Source organism: Dermatophagoides farinae, chromosome 4, assembly GCF_024713945.1.
Source record: "Dermatophagoides farinae isolate YC_2012a chromosome 4, ASM2471394v1, whole genome shotgun sequence".
Lineage (NCBI taxonomy): Eukaryota > Metazoa > Arthropoda > Arachnida > Sarcoptiformes > Pyroglyphidae > Dermatophagoides > Dermatophagoides farinae.
This window is the reverse complement of record NC_134680.1, coordinates 284,769-303,370: the sequence shown is the minus strand read 5'-3', so window position 1 is coordinate 303,370 and position 18,602 is coordinate 284,769. Positions and strand designations below refer to the sequence as shown.

The following is an 18,602-nucleotide window of genomic DNA, read 5'->3' as shown; positions in this document are numbered from 1 at the left end:
GAATACACTACATATACCTCCGAATTTTTTTCGTTCAAAACGTTCGGGATTAATTAATTTTTATTAAATAAATGAATTAAAAACTTTTGGACAACATTGGATGAAATTTTGTGTGTTCTTTTTTTTGAAAAATAAACCTATATATAAGATAACGAAACAAAATTCACAGGTACAGCAATCAGATGTGTTGGATCTTAATAGATACTGGTTCGGTAATATCCATATGGCCGAAATCAGCTAAAGTTATCATATCAATCACGTGACCAAAATTATAATTACGAACCTACGATAAATTGCCGGTTCGTTGTAGCTGATGACTAAATTTTATGATGAATGCACTACGAAATTGCCATTTAGCTATTGTTAACCATTTAAATGATTGGCCATTGAATGGCAGACGATAATAATGAGCATTATGATGGTTAAGATGGGTGTCAATGACCATTCATCCAGTTCGCAAAGAATGGTAATACAGCAGAATGGATTTTTGATCCGGTTGTGGTTGATGATTTGTATGATTCAATATTCTTTCGATGATTATCATCAATGGATAAGGCAATGTGAATGCAACAAATGATACGAATAAATTGCTGTATTCATCAAAGAGAAATTAAAATATCGGACAAGTGAACGTTTTGAAGAAAAGTTAACTGACATTTCGATTCTATCATACCAGGCTTCATATATGATCGGCCAAGTTCCGAATACATTTCTAAAGAAGCTGAAAATAAAATTAGCTAGAACAATTATTGCAAGTGATGTAGCTAGCCATATCCAAGCAACCGATTGGATTCTATGTATGGCTCATTACGATACATTTGATAATTGCTCGCCGTGTATGTATTATGTTCGAATATCGGTTGTGTATTGACTTCATAATTGATGAAATCAAAATAACACCAATTAGCAACGTATGATGATGTATATTTTGGAATTTACGAAATGTGGATCGTAAATGTTGTGGCCGACCATTACATATTTTGGAAACGTTGAACCATGTATCGAAAATTAAAACTTACCCAAATGTTTATGATAAACGTGTACATGTCCAAATATTGGTTTTCACATGTGTCATATTAAAATTGATATCTGGAAAATATTGGTGGCAATGAACAAAGAGGTAGATGGCTAAGAATAGCCAAACGATACAAGTTCAACGTCACACTCGGGTGCCGCCTGAACAAATTGAAATACCCAAATTACGATTCAACAAATATTGATATTGTAGGACCGCTACCGAATTCAAAAAATCGTTATGTTCTAACAATGGTAACATTATGAATAGTATGCCAAGATGACCAGTACCACGTATCGATTGGGTACAGAATGCATAATCAATTGTATCCAATTTGAATGGGTGTAATTCTATGCCGATCAATATGGCTGATAACCATATGCTGCTGACTAAGATAATGGATGTCTAATGTTCCATCTGGTATACATGATTCATGTTCAATGTCTATGAATTATAAATAAATTAAAAGAAAAGATGAAAAATATTCGATCAATCTAATGATAATAATTTGATCTTCCACCGGATTTGGCTAAAAAATGTGTAATTCTAGAAAGACCATACTACGTAAAGTCATTTTTCCTTAAACTATTGGTATTCGAATGCGATTGACGATACCCCGTAGGCGTGAGAAGGGTTTCAAATTTTTTTTTTTTGCATGAAATTATTAATTTTTTTTTTTTTTTTGTTTTTGTTCATTGTACTGGGGGGAGAAATGTGGTGGCGTGATAACGTCATTAATGATGAACCCCAATTCGAACAGATGAGTGGGGATGAGTTGCGTTTTGAAAGTAGTTGAATAAATGTAGTTATCGAATACACTACACCTATATATATAAGATAACGAAACAAAATTCACAGGTACAGCAATCAGATGTGTTTGTCTTTAGATATAATCACGTGATTTATAACGACGATAATAACGATGACAAATTTTATTGAATGCACTACGAAATTGCCGGTTAGCTAAACCATAAATGATTGGATTGAATGCAGACGATAATAATGACATTAGATTTAGACAATATTCCCATTCAAACCAGAATGATTTTTGATCCGGTTGTGGTTGATGATTTGTATGATTCAATATTCTTTCGATGATTATCATCAATGGATAAGGCAATGTGAATGCAACAAATGATACGATAACAAAAAACGAACGTTTTGCTGTTTCGGCTTCAATTTTTCTTCGGCCAAGTGAACGATTTCTTGAATCTAGAACACATACCTCGCCATATATGGACGGCAGTTCCGATACATTTGATATGTCTGTACCGTTACTATATTTTGTGTATGAAATGAAAATAAAAATGCAATTCGTGTGTATATTAAATTGTGAAAATAAAAACTTACCCAAATGTTGTAACACCAACATATTTACGGCATGTAGTATTAACATTTTTACAATGTTTACGTACTAGCCAAACGATACGTGCATAAAAATATGCAACAAATAGAAAACAAACAAAACCAAATGGTAACATTATGAATAGTATGCCAAGATGACCAGTACCACGTATCGATTGGGTACAGAATGCATAATCAATTGTATCCAATGTGAATTGTAATTCTAATGCCGGTATCAATATGGCTGATAACCATATATTGATGACTAAAAAATGTGTAATTTTTCGTACTTTTTCCTTATCGAATGGATTCGATACCGTATGATAACGTTCATAGCCAACCGATGCGAATGACAATAATTGACCAGATATTGTAAGATGATGTATGAATAATTGGCTAGATATAACATAATAATTAAAAGTAATGAATGAAAAACAAAAATTAATGAATTTCTTCAACAAATTATGTAGACATAAGAAATTAAAAAAAAACAGGAAGGAAATTTTCAAAAAAAAAACAATATTGATGGCATGACATTGTCAATAACAACAACAACAATTTTTGTTTAGTTCCTGATATTTGATGTGTGTTTATTGTTGTTATTTTTTTCACTGTTGCTAATTATAATTATCATCATCATCATTTAAGTGTGATGGAAAGAGTGAACGAAAAAAATTTTTATGATATCGCCGAATAGCGTAAATAAAAAATATAATTATATGATGACAAGACCTAAAGAAAAAAAGTGAGAAAGAGAGAGAATCGACAATGACGTCAATTCAGATCAAATAAATCGAATCGAATAGAATCGAATGATTATTATTATTATTATTGAAAATGATGATGGCCAATTTTTTTAAATAGGAAAAAAACATTCGAGTGATTATGATGATGATGATGTTGGGAACGATACATACAAATTACATATGATACGATCGAATCGTACATGATTGTAGTTAAATTGTAAGATGACCCATATGAGTGGTAGATCTAATAACGATGCAATCAAATCTAATAAACATAGATTCACGATCAACATGTTTACGGCTTTCATTCGTAATGTAGGTGTTTTCAATACAACCCATATGACAAGAATATTACTCGGTGTTGCCAATATTGTTACAATTGTTAATATGATTGTCGATGACATGAATGTTGATGGTGACATTGATTGTAATGCATGTGGATGTGGATAATTATGATAATGATGATTATGATGATCATTGTAATTGATCATTGTTACATGATTATTATTAGCATTATCAAATCGAATCATTGTGTCTGGTTCATTTTCAGCCGATTGTTGTGGTTGTTGTGACTGTGGCTGTTGAAATAGCAATAGATTTTGATTTAAATTCGATACATTCATCATCATCATTGCTGTTATTATCATTTTCTATGATAAACAATCAATTTTTATTGAAATTGGCAAAAATTTCACAGATTATTTATTGGAATGTTGGTGTGGCCAGATTAATTTTTTTTTGTTCGCGTTCTCATGTGCTGGAATGAATTATTGATTGATTTGAACCAACAAACAAAAAGGTAGAGAATCATGAATGATGAAGAAGAAAAAAAAATAGACCACCATCACACAAACCAGAACACACAATCTTTAATATTCATGGCCAAATCAATTTATCGATGATGATGATGATAATTTTGGCATCGGATCAAATCAAAGAATTCAGAAAAAAAAATTTCGTCTAAAATTTTCAATACACAAATTGATTCAATTTGAATTGAATAATATTCGACCGGCCGTATATAGTGTGAATATAGACTTGAATCAAACAAATGCCGTTGAAGAAATGAATGGAAAAAAACGAAAATGTTTTTTTTAACAAAACTTTTATCATTATTTTGTGCGGTCACATCAATTCGAATGAATGTGAATGATGTGTATTTTATTTTCTTGCTGTTGTTGAACACACGAATATTATTAACACATGCGCGAATCGAATTCATTTGAATGTTCAAAATGAAAAAAATAACATTTTTTTTTCTCTCTCGTTTAATCCAAATTGTACTTTTTATTTCATTTGTTTTTCATCATTCCTATTGGATTTAATAATCCATGGAATGAGATTTGAACGAAAACGAAAACTGTGTGTGTGTGTGTGTGCAAAAAAAATCGATTACGATTATGAATTTGATCGTCATCGATTAGTGGGATTGAAATTCAACACCGATGATTGAATGAGAGAGTGAATAAAATTTCAATCTATGAAGTGAAATGAAAATGCATTACAGTCAAGCCAACATTGAAGCAAAAAAAAACCTGGACAACAAAATTGTTTTGCTACCATGGCCCAATAATTTTTTTCTATTGAAATCATGGATCAACACAATAACAACAACAACAACGATGACGGCGACGACCGATGACCACACAAATAACTAAAAAAAACTGTTGGATATTTTCGCTCTCTCTATGTGTGTTTTTTTTTGTTCATTTTTGATCCAGATAGAGAAAGATGGATCAAGATCCAAGAGAAAAAAAATCTAGATAACCAAAATCCGTTTTTGTTATTGTTGTTGTTGTTGTTGTTTTTGGTTTTGGTTTACCATATAAATTATCCCTATTTGTTTTTGTTTTGATTTCCTGTATTTTTATTTTGTTCATTCTCGTCATCATCATCATCATCATCGTGTGTACGTTTTTATCCGAAAAAAAATTCAATCAAATTCATCAAATGATTTTAGCCATTTGGTTTATTTTGTTTTGTTCTTTTTTTTGTGCACAAATCAATTACAGTGTGATGAAAATTACATCACATCGTACAAACATACATACAGAGAATTCAACTGTTTGAATAATTAAGCCCGCTGGTGATATATGTGTGGCTAAAGCATGAACAATTTTGTGATTAAAAAGAAAACAAAAAGATTTTCATTTTGAAAACCTGGAAAATTCTGGCTTTTAAATCGCCTGAAAACAACAACAACAGCAGCAGCAGCAAAATAACGGCGAAAACAACAAACAAACAAACAAACAATAACGACGAAATGTGGCAAAAACAAAAACAAGAAAAACATGTCATAAAAAAGAGAAAACAAAAATTAAAATTCCAAGAAATTTGTGAAATAATCTAAATATAGTCTTTTTCAACAACAACAACAACAACAATCAAGTTTTTCTTTTCACTTTCAATGATCGTCGTAGTCATTTTAACAAGATGAAAAAAAGAATGAAATAACATTGATGACAGCGTATTATAGCATCCAGAAAAATGAAAATTGATTAGGATTGATTTCAAGAAGATTGTTAACAATAGAAAAAAGACGAGAGAGAAAGATCAAACTCATCGAAACAAAAACAGTCTCTTTTTTGTTGTGTGTGCGTGTGTGTGTTTTTTTTCACTAATAATTTTCATTGATTCTCAAGTTTATTTTTAGCCGGTAATTTTTTTTCAGCTTGATCGTCATTGATCAATCATCAATCGATTGATTTAATGTTTTACATAAATACATTCTCTTTCTATTTTTAATTTTATATCCTTTATATATATGGATTATCCATTTCATCAGTCTAGTCATTGTTATGATTCATGAAACATTCAAGAAACATCACACGTGTCTTATCTTCATTCATTCTTTTTTTTGCATACTCTACATGTGGTTTAGAGGCACCATTTTCTAATGAAGAAATCCGAAAATTTGTCCAAGTGCAAATGGTTTTTTCTTATTATTTTTAGTTCAAATCATTTCTGTTTCTGTGTTAAATCAATGACTTGCTAACTGAATGTGTTAGTAGACCGTTGATTACATGATTTACATTCAGATTCAGATCATTTTTTATGATTTTTTTTGTCCTCATCATTTTAATCTCATTATTCTGAACGATTACAATTACAAATGCACGAGTGCGAAAGGAGATGTAGGAGGATTTTTTTTTTTGTTTACTTTTTTTTTCTTTTTTGGTCATTATATATTTTTATTATTTCAATTCAATTAAACATATAATACGAATTACAGAATAATAATAATAATACCCACTTACAATTATTAATTTTTATCCAAATAATATACGTGTGTGTGTGTGTGTGTGTTGGTTGATTTTTTTCAATTGATAATAATGATAATAAAGAATATTAAGAATCAAAAGTAGATCAATGACGACGAATATTTATCGTATTTAAAATTGTATCGATGATTGATTGGTTTGTTAAATAATGAAAATTATTCATGGAAGACTTGTTTATCGATGATGGTTTTTTTGTTTTGTTTTTTGTTTGTTGATAATTAAAATTTGAACATTGTAAAATTATGAATTGTGTGGCCGTTACACACACACACTCATACACACGTATTTAAAATAGGAATTAAAAAGTTCTTGATCAGTGGAAGACTTGGGCCAAAGCGAAACAATAAGTAATAAATAAATCAAAACAATGACTACAATGGCTTCATCATTAATAAGAGATCTGAATCATGTGTGTGTGTGTGTGTGTGTGCATCATCATTTTTTATTTATTTCAGGTAAAATTTGATATGTTTCAATTATCAACTATGTATGTGTGTGTGTGTGTGAGTACTATATAAACAATATATTTATCATCAATATTTGTGATTTAAAAATTAACAAATTATTCGAGCAAAATAGAGAGAAAAAGAGAAATTGAGCTACACATTTGGTAAAAAAAAATTTCCATTTTTTTTTACCAAATGACGAAATATGATAATGAATATAGGAGATTGATGGCTGCTATTTTCTAATTCAATTTAATTTAATTTTTTTTTCAAAGGTTTCTTCGGGTAAGGCCAAATATTATTATTATTGTAAAATTATTTTCATTGTTGTTGTTGTTGTCGATCATCTAGCTAGAACAATAATTGAAGGCTAAATTTTATTTTGGCTGTTAAAATCAAAGGTTTCTGTGTGTGTGTGTGTCTGGTTATTATTACAACATAATCGTCGTCTTGAATTGATATTTTTTTTTTGTTTTCATATCATTATTATTGTGGCTGCTGTCTACGTTCATCAACAGACAAAAGAAAAATGTCAACAAAAAAAACAAACAACAAAATGAAATCCGTAGAAATGTTTATGATGATGATGATGATTTTAAATATGAGCTATTTACAAAGTCTTGTGATTGTTGTTTTTCGTTTGTTTATTCTGATTGTTTTTATCATCAATATATATAATTATCATGTGTAACTAGCAAAAAAAAAATGAAACGTGTCAAAGGCAATCGAGTGCAGTAAGAATAATAAATGATAAATGATTATATATCGTTATTACCGGTATATGGTGTGATCATTATTACATAACTTGAATTTCAATTATCAACATTCATGATCATAATGATGACGATGGTGACTATAGTAAACAAATGTGGATGATTTAATAATATAGAATAGTGATAGAGATGTGTTTATTTGGCTTGTAATAAGTCCAAATTGAATGATTAGATTGTTGATCAGTAGTATATCGAGGAGGAGTCGAATCAATTGGTAGGTGTGTGTGTAATATAAATACAAATTATTCATCTTTCTCCCTTTTCTCTTTATAATAGATGATGACATTAGTGATGATGATCCCAACATACAAACACGAATTGGGTTTATATTATATCGAGATGGAGATAATGATGATCATGATGATGATGATGAGAAAAGAAAATCAAAGCTAATTCTTTCAATGTAGATATTTTTTTGATGATCGATGATGATGTTGATAATGATCATATTGATAATGGGCGTATGTATTTTGTGAATAAAACAAAAAAAGGAGGTTATCAATAGTAATTTTTTTTTTGGTTTGTTTGTCTGTTTGTGTTTGATTGAGGAATGTATATATTATTATTACAAATAAAACATTACACTCAAACATAAATGTTGAGGGTTATATTTATAACACAACTTGTGGATAAATAATAAACAACAACGGAATATTGTTTTTTTCTGGTATGATTTTTTTAACAAAAAAAAATTTCGTTTTTTTTAGAAACAACCAAATCAAGAATAATTAGTCCTTATTATTCTTCGTTATTGTGATTGATTGATGCATATGTGTGTGTGTGTGTTTGATGAATGAATTCTAAACCTGTGTAACCGATGTATCAATATCGTCTTGTGATCGACGACGTATTTCATCTTCAATTTCTGGTATATCTGGCCGAAACAATGCTTTCATACGCTATTTGATTATTTAATGAATAAAAGTTAGAAATCGAATTGAATTAAATTATCAATTTTTCAACGTACCTCGCTAAATGTACCGGGTGTAACAATGTATAGATATATGGCATATCCAGGTATACAAACCATTGATGATAATGCAAGAAACCATCCAATGGCCTGTCCCCACCATGGATATTCATAATTCATATATTTTAAAGGCTTGTATTGATATAGACTGAAACAGAATACGAGCTAAAATTATATATAAAAAAAGATGAATTAAACGAAAAAAATAACAATAACAACACTGTGAAAAACATACAAAGCAAACGGATGGTGTGAAAAAGAACCAACATAATTTCCACCATATTGGCAATGGAAATTTAAGCATTTGACTTAGATTTCCATAATAACGATTTACGCCTATACAAAAAAAAAATAATTACAATTAGATGTTATTGTAAGCTTAAATTTTTCGGGTCACAAGATCCATTATTCCAGGACAAAAAATAGAAATAGAAATAGAAAACAACAACAACATACCATATGACCATGAGATGGCAACTACCTCAAAAAATATGAGAAATAATAATGCAAAACCAGATGCAGCATAATAATCAAATAGTTGAAACCAATACATTCCACCTTTGACAACGAATATGATACCAATGAAATATGATACTAGACATACAAACATGATAAACATTTCTTTATGTGGACGTAATATGTGTGCCCATTCATCAATGATGGCCGTAAAAAATCCTTCCATTGTACAGAACTAATCAAATGAAAATTATTTCCATTAATGAAATAAGAACCATACAAAAAAAAATGAAAAAATTACTTGACTATCAAGACCCAACATAACAATCATCATGAAGAATAACATTGACCATAATGGTGAAAATGGTAATTTTAATGTAGCCGATGGATAAGCTAAAAATACTAGACCAGAACCTGTAATATGAAAACGAATGAAAATTTTGAAAGAATGAAAGAAAGAAATATAATTTTACCAGAAGTAGCTACATCTTCCACTGGTTTATTCTGTGCTTTAGCCATAAATCCAATAATACTAAATACAACAAAACCGGCAAACATTGATGTACCACTATTGACGCATGATATGATAAGAGCATCTCTATATAAAAATTGAATTCATTAGAAAAAAGCGAAAAAAAAATTAACCAGAAAATCTTACCTATGAACATTATTATGATAACGATTATAGCTACCCAATGCAATCCAAGCACCTAAACCAAGACCATATGAAAAGAATATCTGTGTAGCGGCATCATTCCATACACCTGCATCGGTCAATTTCGATAGATTTGGTGTTAAATAATAACGTATGCCTTCCCATGCTCCATCAAGCGTTATGCCACGTAATAATAATATAAATAGGCATACATACGGAAACACTGATGTAAAATACACAAGCTATATTATGATGAAATTTTTTTTTGTTGGAATTTTCACCACAGAAAAAAAATTTTGAAACGAAAAAAAAACCCAGACACATTAAAATTCAATTCGTCAATATTGTTATATACAATGTAAAGTGAAACACATGGTTAACACCACTACATACTTTTCCGGTCCATTTTACACCTTTAAAAATGGCAAAATAACAAGCAGCCCATGTGATGAACAATGTTAGCGCTAATGGCCATCGTATCTCACCAAAATCATCCATACCAGTGGTTATTTGTAGTACATTATTTCTACATTTTTTTTTTGTACCAAATGGTTTGGTTTCAATTTTAGGTTGTGGTGGTGGTTAAAAGGTTTGGGCAATTGGACAAAACATTAAAACGACATTAATCAACTCTAGCTTGATTGAGAAAGAAAGTAAATTTTACGCTCTACTGTTTTTTTTTTTTTTTTTTTTTTTTTTTGAAAAAATTATGAATCAATTTTTTCAAAAAAAAAAAAAAAAAAAATGAAAAAATTATTCACACCATACTTACTCCCAATATTCTTTCACTGGACTAGTGAATAATGAAGTGTTCATTTTGCATGTAAAATCTTGTGGACCACGTTCAATATAACAACGACGTTCTTCATCAGCAAGATCATATTCTGAACGACAACGTTCAGTATTCCACCAATTATTACAACCTTTCCATGGTACATCAACATCTATTGCTTGTGAAAAATAATATAATGCCCATGCAAGTACAACAATATAATAGACATTCAGCCAGAATGCCATTACAGCGGCTGCATAACCAACACCTATAGTAGAAACAATAAAATGACAAAATAGTTCACTTTGAAATTTCATTTTCATTATTCACCTTTAAACACAGGACAAATACGCCAAACACCCAAACCACCGATACCAAGCCATTGGCCAAGTGATGCTTCCAGAAAAAATGCCGGCACACCGGCAAATATTAGACAGCATAGATATGGTACTAGAAATGCGCCTAAATATGGAAAAAAAAATTTTTTTAGTGAAAAAAAATTCAAAAAAAGATCTGTCATAAATAAATAGAAGAGAAAAATCCAAATCAAGTTTCAAAAAAAAAAAATTCTTTTTTTCTCAATTCAATTATAAATTTTTTTTTTAAATTATATGCCGGAAATTGAAATTTTTCCTCCGGAACCGTCGAACCGGAAATGAATATAGAGCACAAATTTTACCAGAAAAATTCAATCATCATGATCTGATGCTGATTTATCGATTTTTCAAAAAAAAACGAAAATTTAATTCAAACAATTGACCAGAAAAAGGCCATGGCCATTGAATATTGTTCGTTTTTTGTCCTTGGAAAATTTCAAAATCTTGATCGATTCGAGGGATACGAACAAAAAAAAACAATTTCTATATGAACACGAAAGCCATTATCATTACAGAGAACAAAATACAAAGTATTGGAATTCAATACAAAGAAGTTTATTTTAAAAAAAACAAGAATAATAATTTTTCATTTGAAATTGATGCTAAAACTGCTGTTGATTTTTTTTATAACAATTGATCCAGAAACAGTAGCAGCACAAGAACAACAAAAACAAAAACAACAACAACAACAAATTGACATGCATGAATTAAATGTACAAAAAAAACATTCCAGGTAAGAAGAGGAAAAAGTGTGTGTTGAAAACATTTCCTAAACACAATTTCATTTTGTGTGGATGGAAACTTTTTACCGTTGTTACGTCGATCGTCGCAAACTTTTTTCTATACATGAGCGGGCATTCAACTGCGATGCAAAAACAGGCAAAACAGTAAAAAAAAAATTCTATGAATGTGAAAAAGAATGAGTACGAAATTCTGATTTTAAAAAGTTTGAAAAGAGAAAAAACAAAAAATCCCGGTTTTTCTCTCATCACCAGCCATAATTGAGTGACAAATTTTTTTTTACCATCAATCATGAAAAAAAATGGTCAATCATCATCAATAATCGAGGGATCATCATTAATAAATGAGATGAATTTGATTCAGCGATAGAATTCAATTGAAAAAAAAACGATACTAAACGGTATATGTGGAATTGGCTGCAACAACATTTACAAGCATCATCCTTTTTTCACACACACACACACACAAGCAATATAATAAAATTTCCATTTCTTTCCATGTTATAAAAGAATTTTGGCCATAACCATCATCATAATCATAAATGTGTGTGTGTGTGTGTGTGTGTGCGTGTGTATGTGATTCAGCCTATTCAGCTGTTTCTATGATGATAAGAATTTTTAGAATCGAATCGCAAATCATTTCAATGATGAACGAATCTGGTGATGTGCTAACATAACAAATAACAAATAAACAGGCAAAAGAAGATTCGGCTATTTTTTTCTCTTTCTTTCTCTTCGACAAGCAGTTGACCGATTGATTTTTTTCTTTTTTTTTTGACAAACTTGAGATTCGCTCTTTGTGTTGTTGGACAACAATCTAGACACACACACTTGATGTGGTTGACCAACAACAAATTGCAAATGAAAATAAATAAAAAAAAATTGAATGGAATTTTTTTTCTTGCCCATCAATGAATGAATTTATTATTTCTCTTCATGTATGTGGACAGTTGTCAAGAATGTTAAAAAAAATTGAATTTTTTCCTCTTCTTTTTTTATATAAAAAAAGAGAAAGCAGAAATGAAAAAAAAATCCTAGAACCTATAATCTTTTACTACAATTCTTGAAATGAATCAAATCGATCGATTTTTTTTTGATCGATTTAATCGACCTTTTATATGCATGTTGTATGTATATTATATAAACAACAAGCAAGCTAGTGCTATAGCTAAAACTTTGATTTCATTTCAATGAACTTCATTGCATTTTGCATTCAGAATGTAGAGCTTGAAGCTATATATGTGTTATATGTTTAGAAAAAAAAAACATTCTACAATTTCAACTATTATCACACCCTACGGCTGTTATTATTATCATCATCATCATCATTTAAAATCCACTTACCTCCACCATTTTTATAGCATAGATATGGAAAACGCCATACATTTCCTAAACCAATTGCATATCCAATACAAGACATTAAAAAATCCAATTGTCCTGTCCATTGGCCACGTTCAGGTATATTTTTTGTATTGGTCAATTTTACTTCGGTTGCAACACCACCGCCACCACCACCAGCTGTGCCGGATGTTAATGAATGTTGACCAGAAGCATTTGTACGACCGCCACCAATACCGCTTGTTGTTGCATTATTCGATTGATGTATACCCATACCACCCGTATTACCATCAAAACTATTCATTTCAACTTTATTTCCAGCCATGTTTTTTTTTGATGAAAAAAATTTTGAATTTGGGCACTAATAATATTTCGATACAATATAATATCTAATATGTTCATCAAAAGAAAGGGAAAAATGAATTTTTTTTTATTTGAAAAAAATATGTAAAATTTAAAAATATCGTTACTCAATACATTCAACAACAAACACACATATCTAATTACAATCAAAATTTGATGCGACCTAACATATAAAAACATTTTTCTATCATCAAAAAAAAAGAAATCTGAGACACAAAAATATTTAATCATAGATTATCTTACATAGACAACAACAACAACAAAAACATGAAGAATTACTTGCCTTTTTTGTGTGGGTTTTTGTATGTCTAGTAAAAATAAGAATAAAAATTATTTTGTAATAACAAATAATGAGATGATGATGATGATGATGGCCACACAATGGTTAATAATTTTCATAAAAATAGGTTGATGATGATGATGACCGGAATTCAGTAACACTAGATGTTTTTATCAAAATTGCTATAATTCACTATATATTGAATGACCTTTTTCTTTATTTTAATTACTTTTATTTCAGTTTAATCTTTTCGTTTGATGTTGTTGACTTATTATATGAGATATTGCCGTTGCCGTTGTCGTTCATTTCATTTGATGGTCGAATTTTTTTTTCTTGATTGATATTCCCGTATTGTTTCCGACGGTATGTTGCACTTGTTTTATCAAAAAAAAATTGCCAAAGTCGAAAGCAATTATTTAATGTCTATTTGTGCATGTATGTGTGCTTGAGTATTTTGTTTTTGAATTGCAAGTTTTTTCTCTTGAACTTTTTTTTGCATTAATTCAAGCAACATTAGATTACACATTTATACTGTCACACACACAAGCATACACAAACATACAATTCAAAATAGTCAATCTTCAAATGACAAAAAAGACGAAATCATAAAATTGATTGTAGGTGATTTAGAGAAAAATCCAACCAAAATTCATCGCACACACACACGAACACAAAACGATGTTTATGATGATGATGATGATACGAATTAATTTTGATAATCGGTGACAAAAAAAATTGAAGAAAGAAAATGAGAAAAATTCAATCAGTCGATGATTTGATTTAATTTTACTTAACGGGGTCGAAAATGGGATTGTTTTTTTCATCAGGCCATATACACAATAATAATAGGAATTTAAGAATAAAGAGAATTCTGAGTATTACAAATATAAATAATCAATTATTCTTGTTATTATTATTCCATCAGAATAATAAAGAAAAAGAATCAAATTGATCGGACAAACACACAAACATACAAAATGAAATGAAGCTAATTTATTATTAACAGCGATGATGATGATGATGAAGATGATGATGGTTACAATAATTGGTAACAATAAAAATCGATGGACACAAATTAGAAGCAAATGGAAAATGATGAAAATGTGGAAGACAAAGGAGAATTTCAAAAACAATAATGATGACGTGGAAGGATTGGTCACAGTTATAGTTTCGAAAAAAAAAATTTCAATTCTGAACTTTGAATTCGGAAGACTCTTGATTGATTGTGTGTTAAGGGTATCGATATTGATATGTTGTATGAATGGACAAAATGTAGAATTTTTTTTTCTAGAAAAAAAAGAATAAATTGAAAATGATGAATGGAAGAATTGTTGTGAATCACAATAATAATAATGTTGTAGTAGGTGGATTGATTGATCGATCAAGAATTATGGAAGCACTGATTTTCAACATTGAACAAGCGAAAAAAAAATTTGGATGAGAATGATTCAGGTGTTGTATTGTTGAATTGTAGAATTATTTTGGAAGACTTGGTTACAACAAAAAGATTTCAAGATCAGAAGTTTAACACATTTTTTTTCATTTGCTTTCAAGTCCTTACAGAACACAATATTGATGATGGATGATGAACGAGAAAAAAAAAACAAACAAGCAAACAATAACAAGACCTAGAAATTTGTGTTTGTTATATGACACACAAGAATCAAAAACAAAAAAAAATGATGTAAAATTAAAAAATTTTTGAAAAAAACGGTAACTAACCTGTCTAACCAGTACAGATTTCTATTTTGTGTCGTTTATCCATCATGATCATTTAGAAGAAGAAGAAGAAGAAAAAAAAGATGAAAAGCTTTTGAAACACAGAATTTTTTTTTGTTCGAATCAATAAATGAATGTGATGATATATGCAAGGACGAAAATGAATTCAAGAATACACAGCAGATATGCACCAGGAACCAGAACTAGAACGAGAGAAAAAAAATTATGAAAAATTAATTAATTAACAGGAGAATTGAATCTTGATTCGTTTTTCTTTCTCTCTCTCTCTCCCTTGGTTTTCGGTTCCGTGTTTTCAGTATCATTTAAATGTGTGTTTTTTTTCACATACAAACAAACACAAATACAAGACATAGTTCGTTCTGTTACATATCTAAGTGATGTGTTTGTGTACCATGTATTCTTGTCCTGGAATCCGTTATAACATATACTGTATACAGATCTGAATACATACAGTGTGGATATGTTAAATCCAAATGGATACCACTATTTTTTTCCCATTTCTTGACTTGAATGAATTGGTTGATGGCAATATAACGGCAATAGATAGCTAGATGGTTTCTTCTTCTTCTTCTTTGACTTGGTGAGTGTGTGTATGTGTTCTTGATGTTCTTCCTTCATTCCATTCGATTTTGAGACTTGCTCGAAATAATAAAAAAAACGGGAAGCTCAAGCATCATCATCATCATCATCAGAATATCATATAAATGATGCGGCCCCAAAATGAAATTTTCAACACTATTCGTATTTGATATATAAGTGTAATGGTTTGAAATATCGTTTGGGTAGTGGCATGATGCATTCCATCACATTCAGAATTTAGGGCCAGTGTACATGAATCATGCATTATTTGATGATGATGGGGAACAGCAACAACAAATCCGGTGGACTAATTTTTTCTCTCTTTGTGTGTGTTTGTTATTGTTTCTCTTGTAAACTTTGCATCATTTGTTTGTAGACAATTTGTTCACACCGAACACACAAGAGAATCCAAGAAACATGTAGTGAATCGTGAAACTATCGAGTAAGCTTTTAGCGCATCCAACATTATTCTTCTTGTTCTATATACACATCGAGACAATTTAGCTTATAATAGAATCATTGGATTCTCTAAACTAGAGAGAATATGAAGAGAAAAAATTCCATATCAGTATGTCAAAATGAAAAGCTAAAATCAAAATCGAAGGTCGGACTACATACATACATACCATCATCATCATATATTTCTTTGGGATGATGGTTCCAAATACTGCTGCTGTAGTTTTTCATTCGAGATGGCGAAAGCAAGAAATGTATCAAACAATAACCGTAAATTTCTTCTTGTGTTCAAGTTGATTCGATCCGGGATATTACTATCCATACAGTCCTGCGCAGCAGATATATAACAATAATAATACTTCAATTGTATTGAGTCCCTGATAATAACAAGGAGAGAATGTACAAGAAGCTTTTTCTTCTATTTCGGATTCGGTGATGTGATATGATGTTTTTTTTCGTTCTTATTATTCTTCGGTTTGATTCCTGTATTTGACTTTGAATCGAATGAATTTTTGGCTGCTTAACTTTACTTGAATTGATGGGTAGTATTATTATTGTATTCGACTAGGCCAGCGTTTCCAATGGCACACCCCACACAATCCACCCATCCAACACAAAATGACAATCAATGTATATACATCAAAATCGTATATTCTTTGAGAAGAGGGGGTAATATATAATTCTTTTTTTCCTCATCATCATCATCATCATCTTTACAAACATTTGGGCTGAACCTAATTGAATAGTAAAGAGAAAAGAAAGAGAATCAAAAGATTCGAAAATAGAAAAAAAAATGATTCATTCAGATACATACATAGATGTAGGCTTTTTTTGTTGGTTTCTGGATACTCACATGCTCATCATTATCATCAGAACATCCGACGGAAGAAAAAACATACTAAAAAAACAAGAAAATCTAAGAAAATAAATAAAAAAACAAAACAAAAGAAATTTATCAGAAAAAAAGATAAAAATTTTTCGATGTTGTTGTTGGAGAGCAGAACATATTACATACATTCGAATTCGAACATTCGATATAGAAAACAAAAAACAAAAACAAACAAACAAAAAACATTCGATTCTATAATGACATAAATTGCCGTTACCGATTCGCGTACCACCGATATTGGCCAGAATTGTTTATTTATTTTTTGTTTTCTTTTGGTCCATTTTCGATCCAAGAAAGAAAATAATAATAAATTATTATCATTTTGTTTGAAGGAGGAAGCAGCAAGCTGCTGTTTCGACAATAACAAACGAAGACAAATAAAATTTTCCTGGCTTTACAAACACACACACACACACACACATGATGATGAGATTCAAATATCGATGATGTTTATTTTTATTTTTCTTTTGGCTGGTCAGAAGTTTGGCTTCTCGATGTCATGGAAACTATTAATTTCAGTATGTTTTTATGTAGTTTATTGGCTTTTTTTGTTTGTTTGTCTTGTTACACACGAAATTTACTTTTGGTTTTTTTCATTCATTCGTTCATCAATTGATGATGATGATTTTTTTTCGGTCAAATTTAGGTGTATATAGCCGCAATCTATTCGTCAAGTTTTTTTTTCATTTGTATTTTAACACTTTTACTTCCATTGAAAATTTTTTTTTCTTCTTTCTTAAAACTTTTTTATTTTTATAATGCTCAATATTATTTGGGGAGAAGAAAAAACCTCAGGGCAGCAGATTCCATTCAGAATTTTGTTTGTCAGAAAAAAACAAAAAAAAAATAGAAGAAAAGAAATGATGGCAGAATTCTGTTTTTGAAACGAAATTTCAATTTTTTTTCGCTTGTTCATTATTATTGTAAAATGGAAAAATAAAATTGATTTTTGAATCTTTTTTTTATGTTCTTTTCAATCAATTTGAATGAATTTTTTTTTTGTTGAACCCAGAAAAAAAATTGGAAAAAAGAAGATGAGTAGAAGGGAGAGAAGAAGAATATTCTCCAAATTCAAATCCATTGTTGTTGTCGTTGTTTTTGAATGTTTTTCTCACGCCCCTTTTGCACATGTGATTACCATGGTGATGATGATGATGATGATGATGATAGAAAGTGAATGAATGAAAGAGAGAAAGAGACCTTGACCAGAAAGCACAAAGAATAACGACAAACAACCACAATGAGGAAGAAAGTTGGAATAAAAATTCTAAATTCTGATGATATGCGCGCATGTGTTTATTCTTTAAAGAGAGAGAGAGAAAAAAAATATATTTGATATGGAAAATTAAATTTAACAAAAAAAAACTTGGAAAAACCAGAAT

The 18,602-nt window shown here is 29.9% G+C and overlaps 2 protein-coding genes across 9 annotated transcripts; both read right to left on the bottom strand.

Moving 5' to 3' along the window:
• Window positions 1–51: 51 nt before the first annotated feature.
• LOC124490552 (neuropeptide Y receptor type 1) lies at window positions 52–4,146 on the bottom strand. Its single transcript, XM_075730148.1, has 4 exons — window positions 3,277–4,146; window positions 2,366–2,755; window positions 1,840–2,292; window positions 52–137 (listed from the first exon to the last, which is right to left on the bottom strand). The coding sequence occupies exons 1-3, from the start codon at window positions 3,750–3,752 to the stop codon at window positions 1,899–1,901; spliced, it is 1,260 nt and encodes a 419-aa protein (XP_075586263.1). The 5' UTR covers window positions 3,753–4,146; the 3' UTR covers window positions 52–137; window positions 1,840–1,898.
• Window positions 4,147–6,284: 2,138 nt separating this feature from the next.
• On the bottom strand, window positions 6,285–17,801 carry Gat (sodium- and chloride-dependent GABA transporter). Of its 8 annotated transcripts, none has more exons than XM_075730133.1 (17): window positions 17,347–17,801; window positions 17,146–17,247; window positions 16,502–17,065; window positions 15,748–16,408; window positions 15,279–15,478; window positions 13,560–15,184; window positions 12,920–13,302; window positions 10,789–10,920; window positions 10,459–10,726; window positions 10,080–10,212; window positions 9,690–9,928; window positions 9,505–9,629; window positions 9,333–9,445; window positions 9,032–9,266; window positions 8,811–8,911; window positions 8,573–8,740; window positions 6,285–8,504 (listed from the first exon to the last, which is right to left on the bottom strand). In XM_075730133.1, the coding sequence occupies exons 7-17, from the start codon at window positions 13,236–13,238 to the stop codon at window positions 8,406–8,408; spliced, it is 1,932 nt and encodes a 643-aa protein (XP_075586248.1). In that variant the 5' UTR covers window positions 13,239–13,302; window positions 13,560–15,184; window positions 15,279–15,478; window positions 15,748–16,408; window positions 16,502–17,065; window positions 17,146–17,247; window positions 17,347–17,801; the 3' UTR covers window positions 6,285–8,405. The 8 variants fall into 8 exon arrangements, with proteins under 8 accessions (XP_075586248.1, XP_075586251.1, XP_075586249.1 ...); XM_075730136.1 differs by having other exon boundaries at window positions 17,185–17,247; XM_075730134.1 differs by having other exon boundaries at window positions 16,494–17,065; window positions 17,438–17,801.
• Window positions 17,802–18,602: the final 801 nt, after the last annotated feature.

Coding starts and splice junctions, on each gene's coding strand:
- Gat (XM_075730133.1), bottom strand. CDS start 13,238: ATGGCTGGAAATAAAGTTGAAATGAATAGTTTTGATGGTAATACGGGT. Junction 9,267..9,332: donor TGTTGGGTCTTGATAGTCAA/GTAATTTTTTCA, acceptor TCATTTGATTAG/TTCTGTACAATGGAAGGATT. Junction 8,505..8,572: donor CACCCGGTACATTTAGCGAG/GTACGTTGAAAA, acceptor ATAATCAAATAG/CGTATGAAAGCATTGTTTCG.
- LOC124490552 (XM_075730148.1), bottom strand. CDS start 3,752: ATGATAATAACAGCAATGATGATGATGAATGTATCGAATTTAAATCAA. Junction 2,756..3,276: donor GATCGTATCATATGTAATTT/GTATGTATCGTT, acceptor TGTTATATCTAG/CCAATTATTCATACATCATC. Junction 2,293..2,365: donor GTTGGTGTTACAACATTTGG/GTAAGTTTTTAT, acceptor CACAAAATATAG/TAACGGTACAGACATATCAA.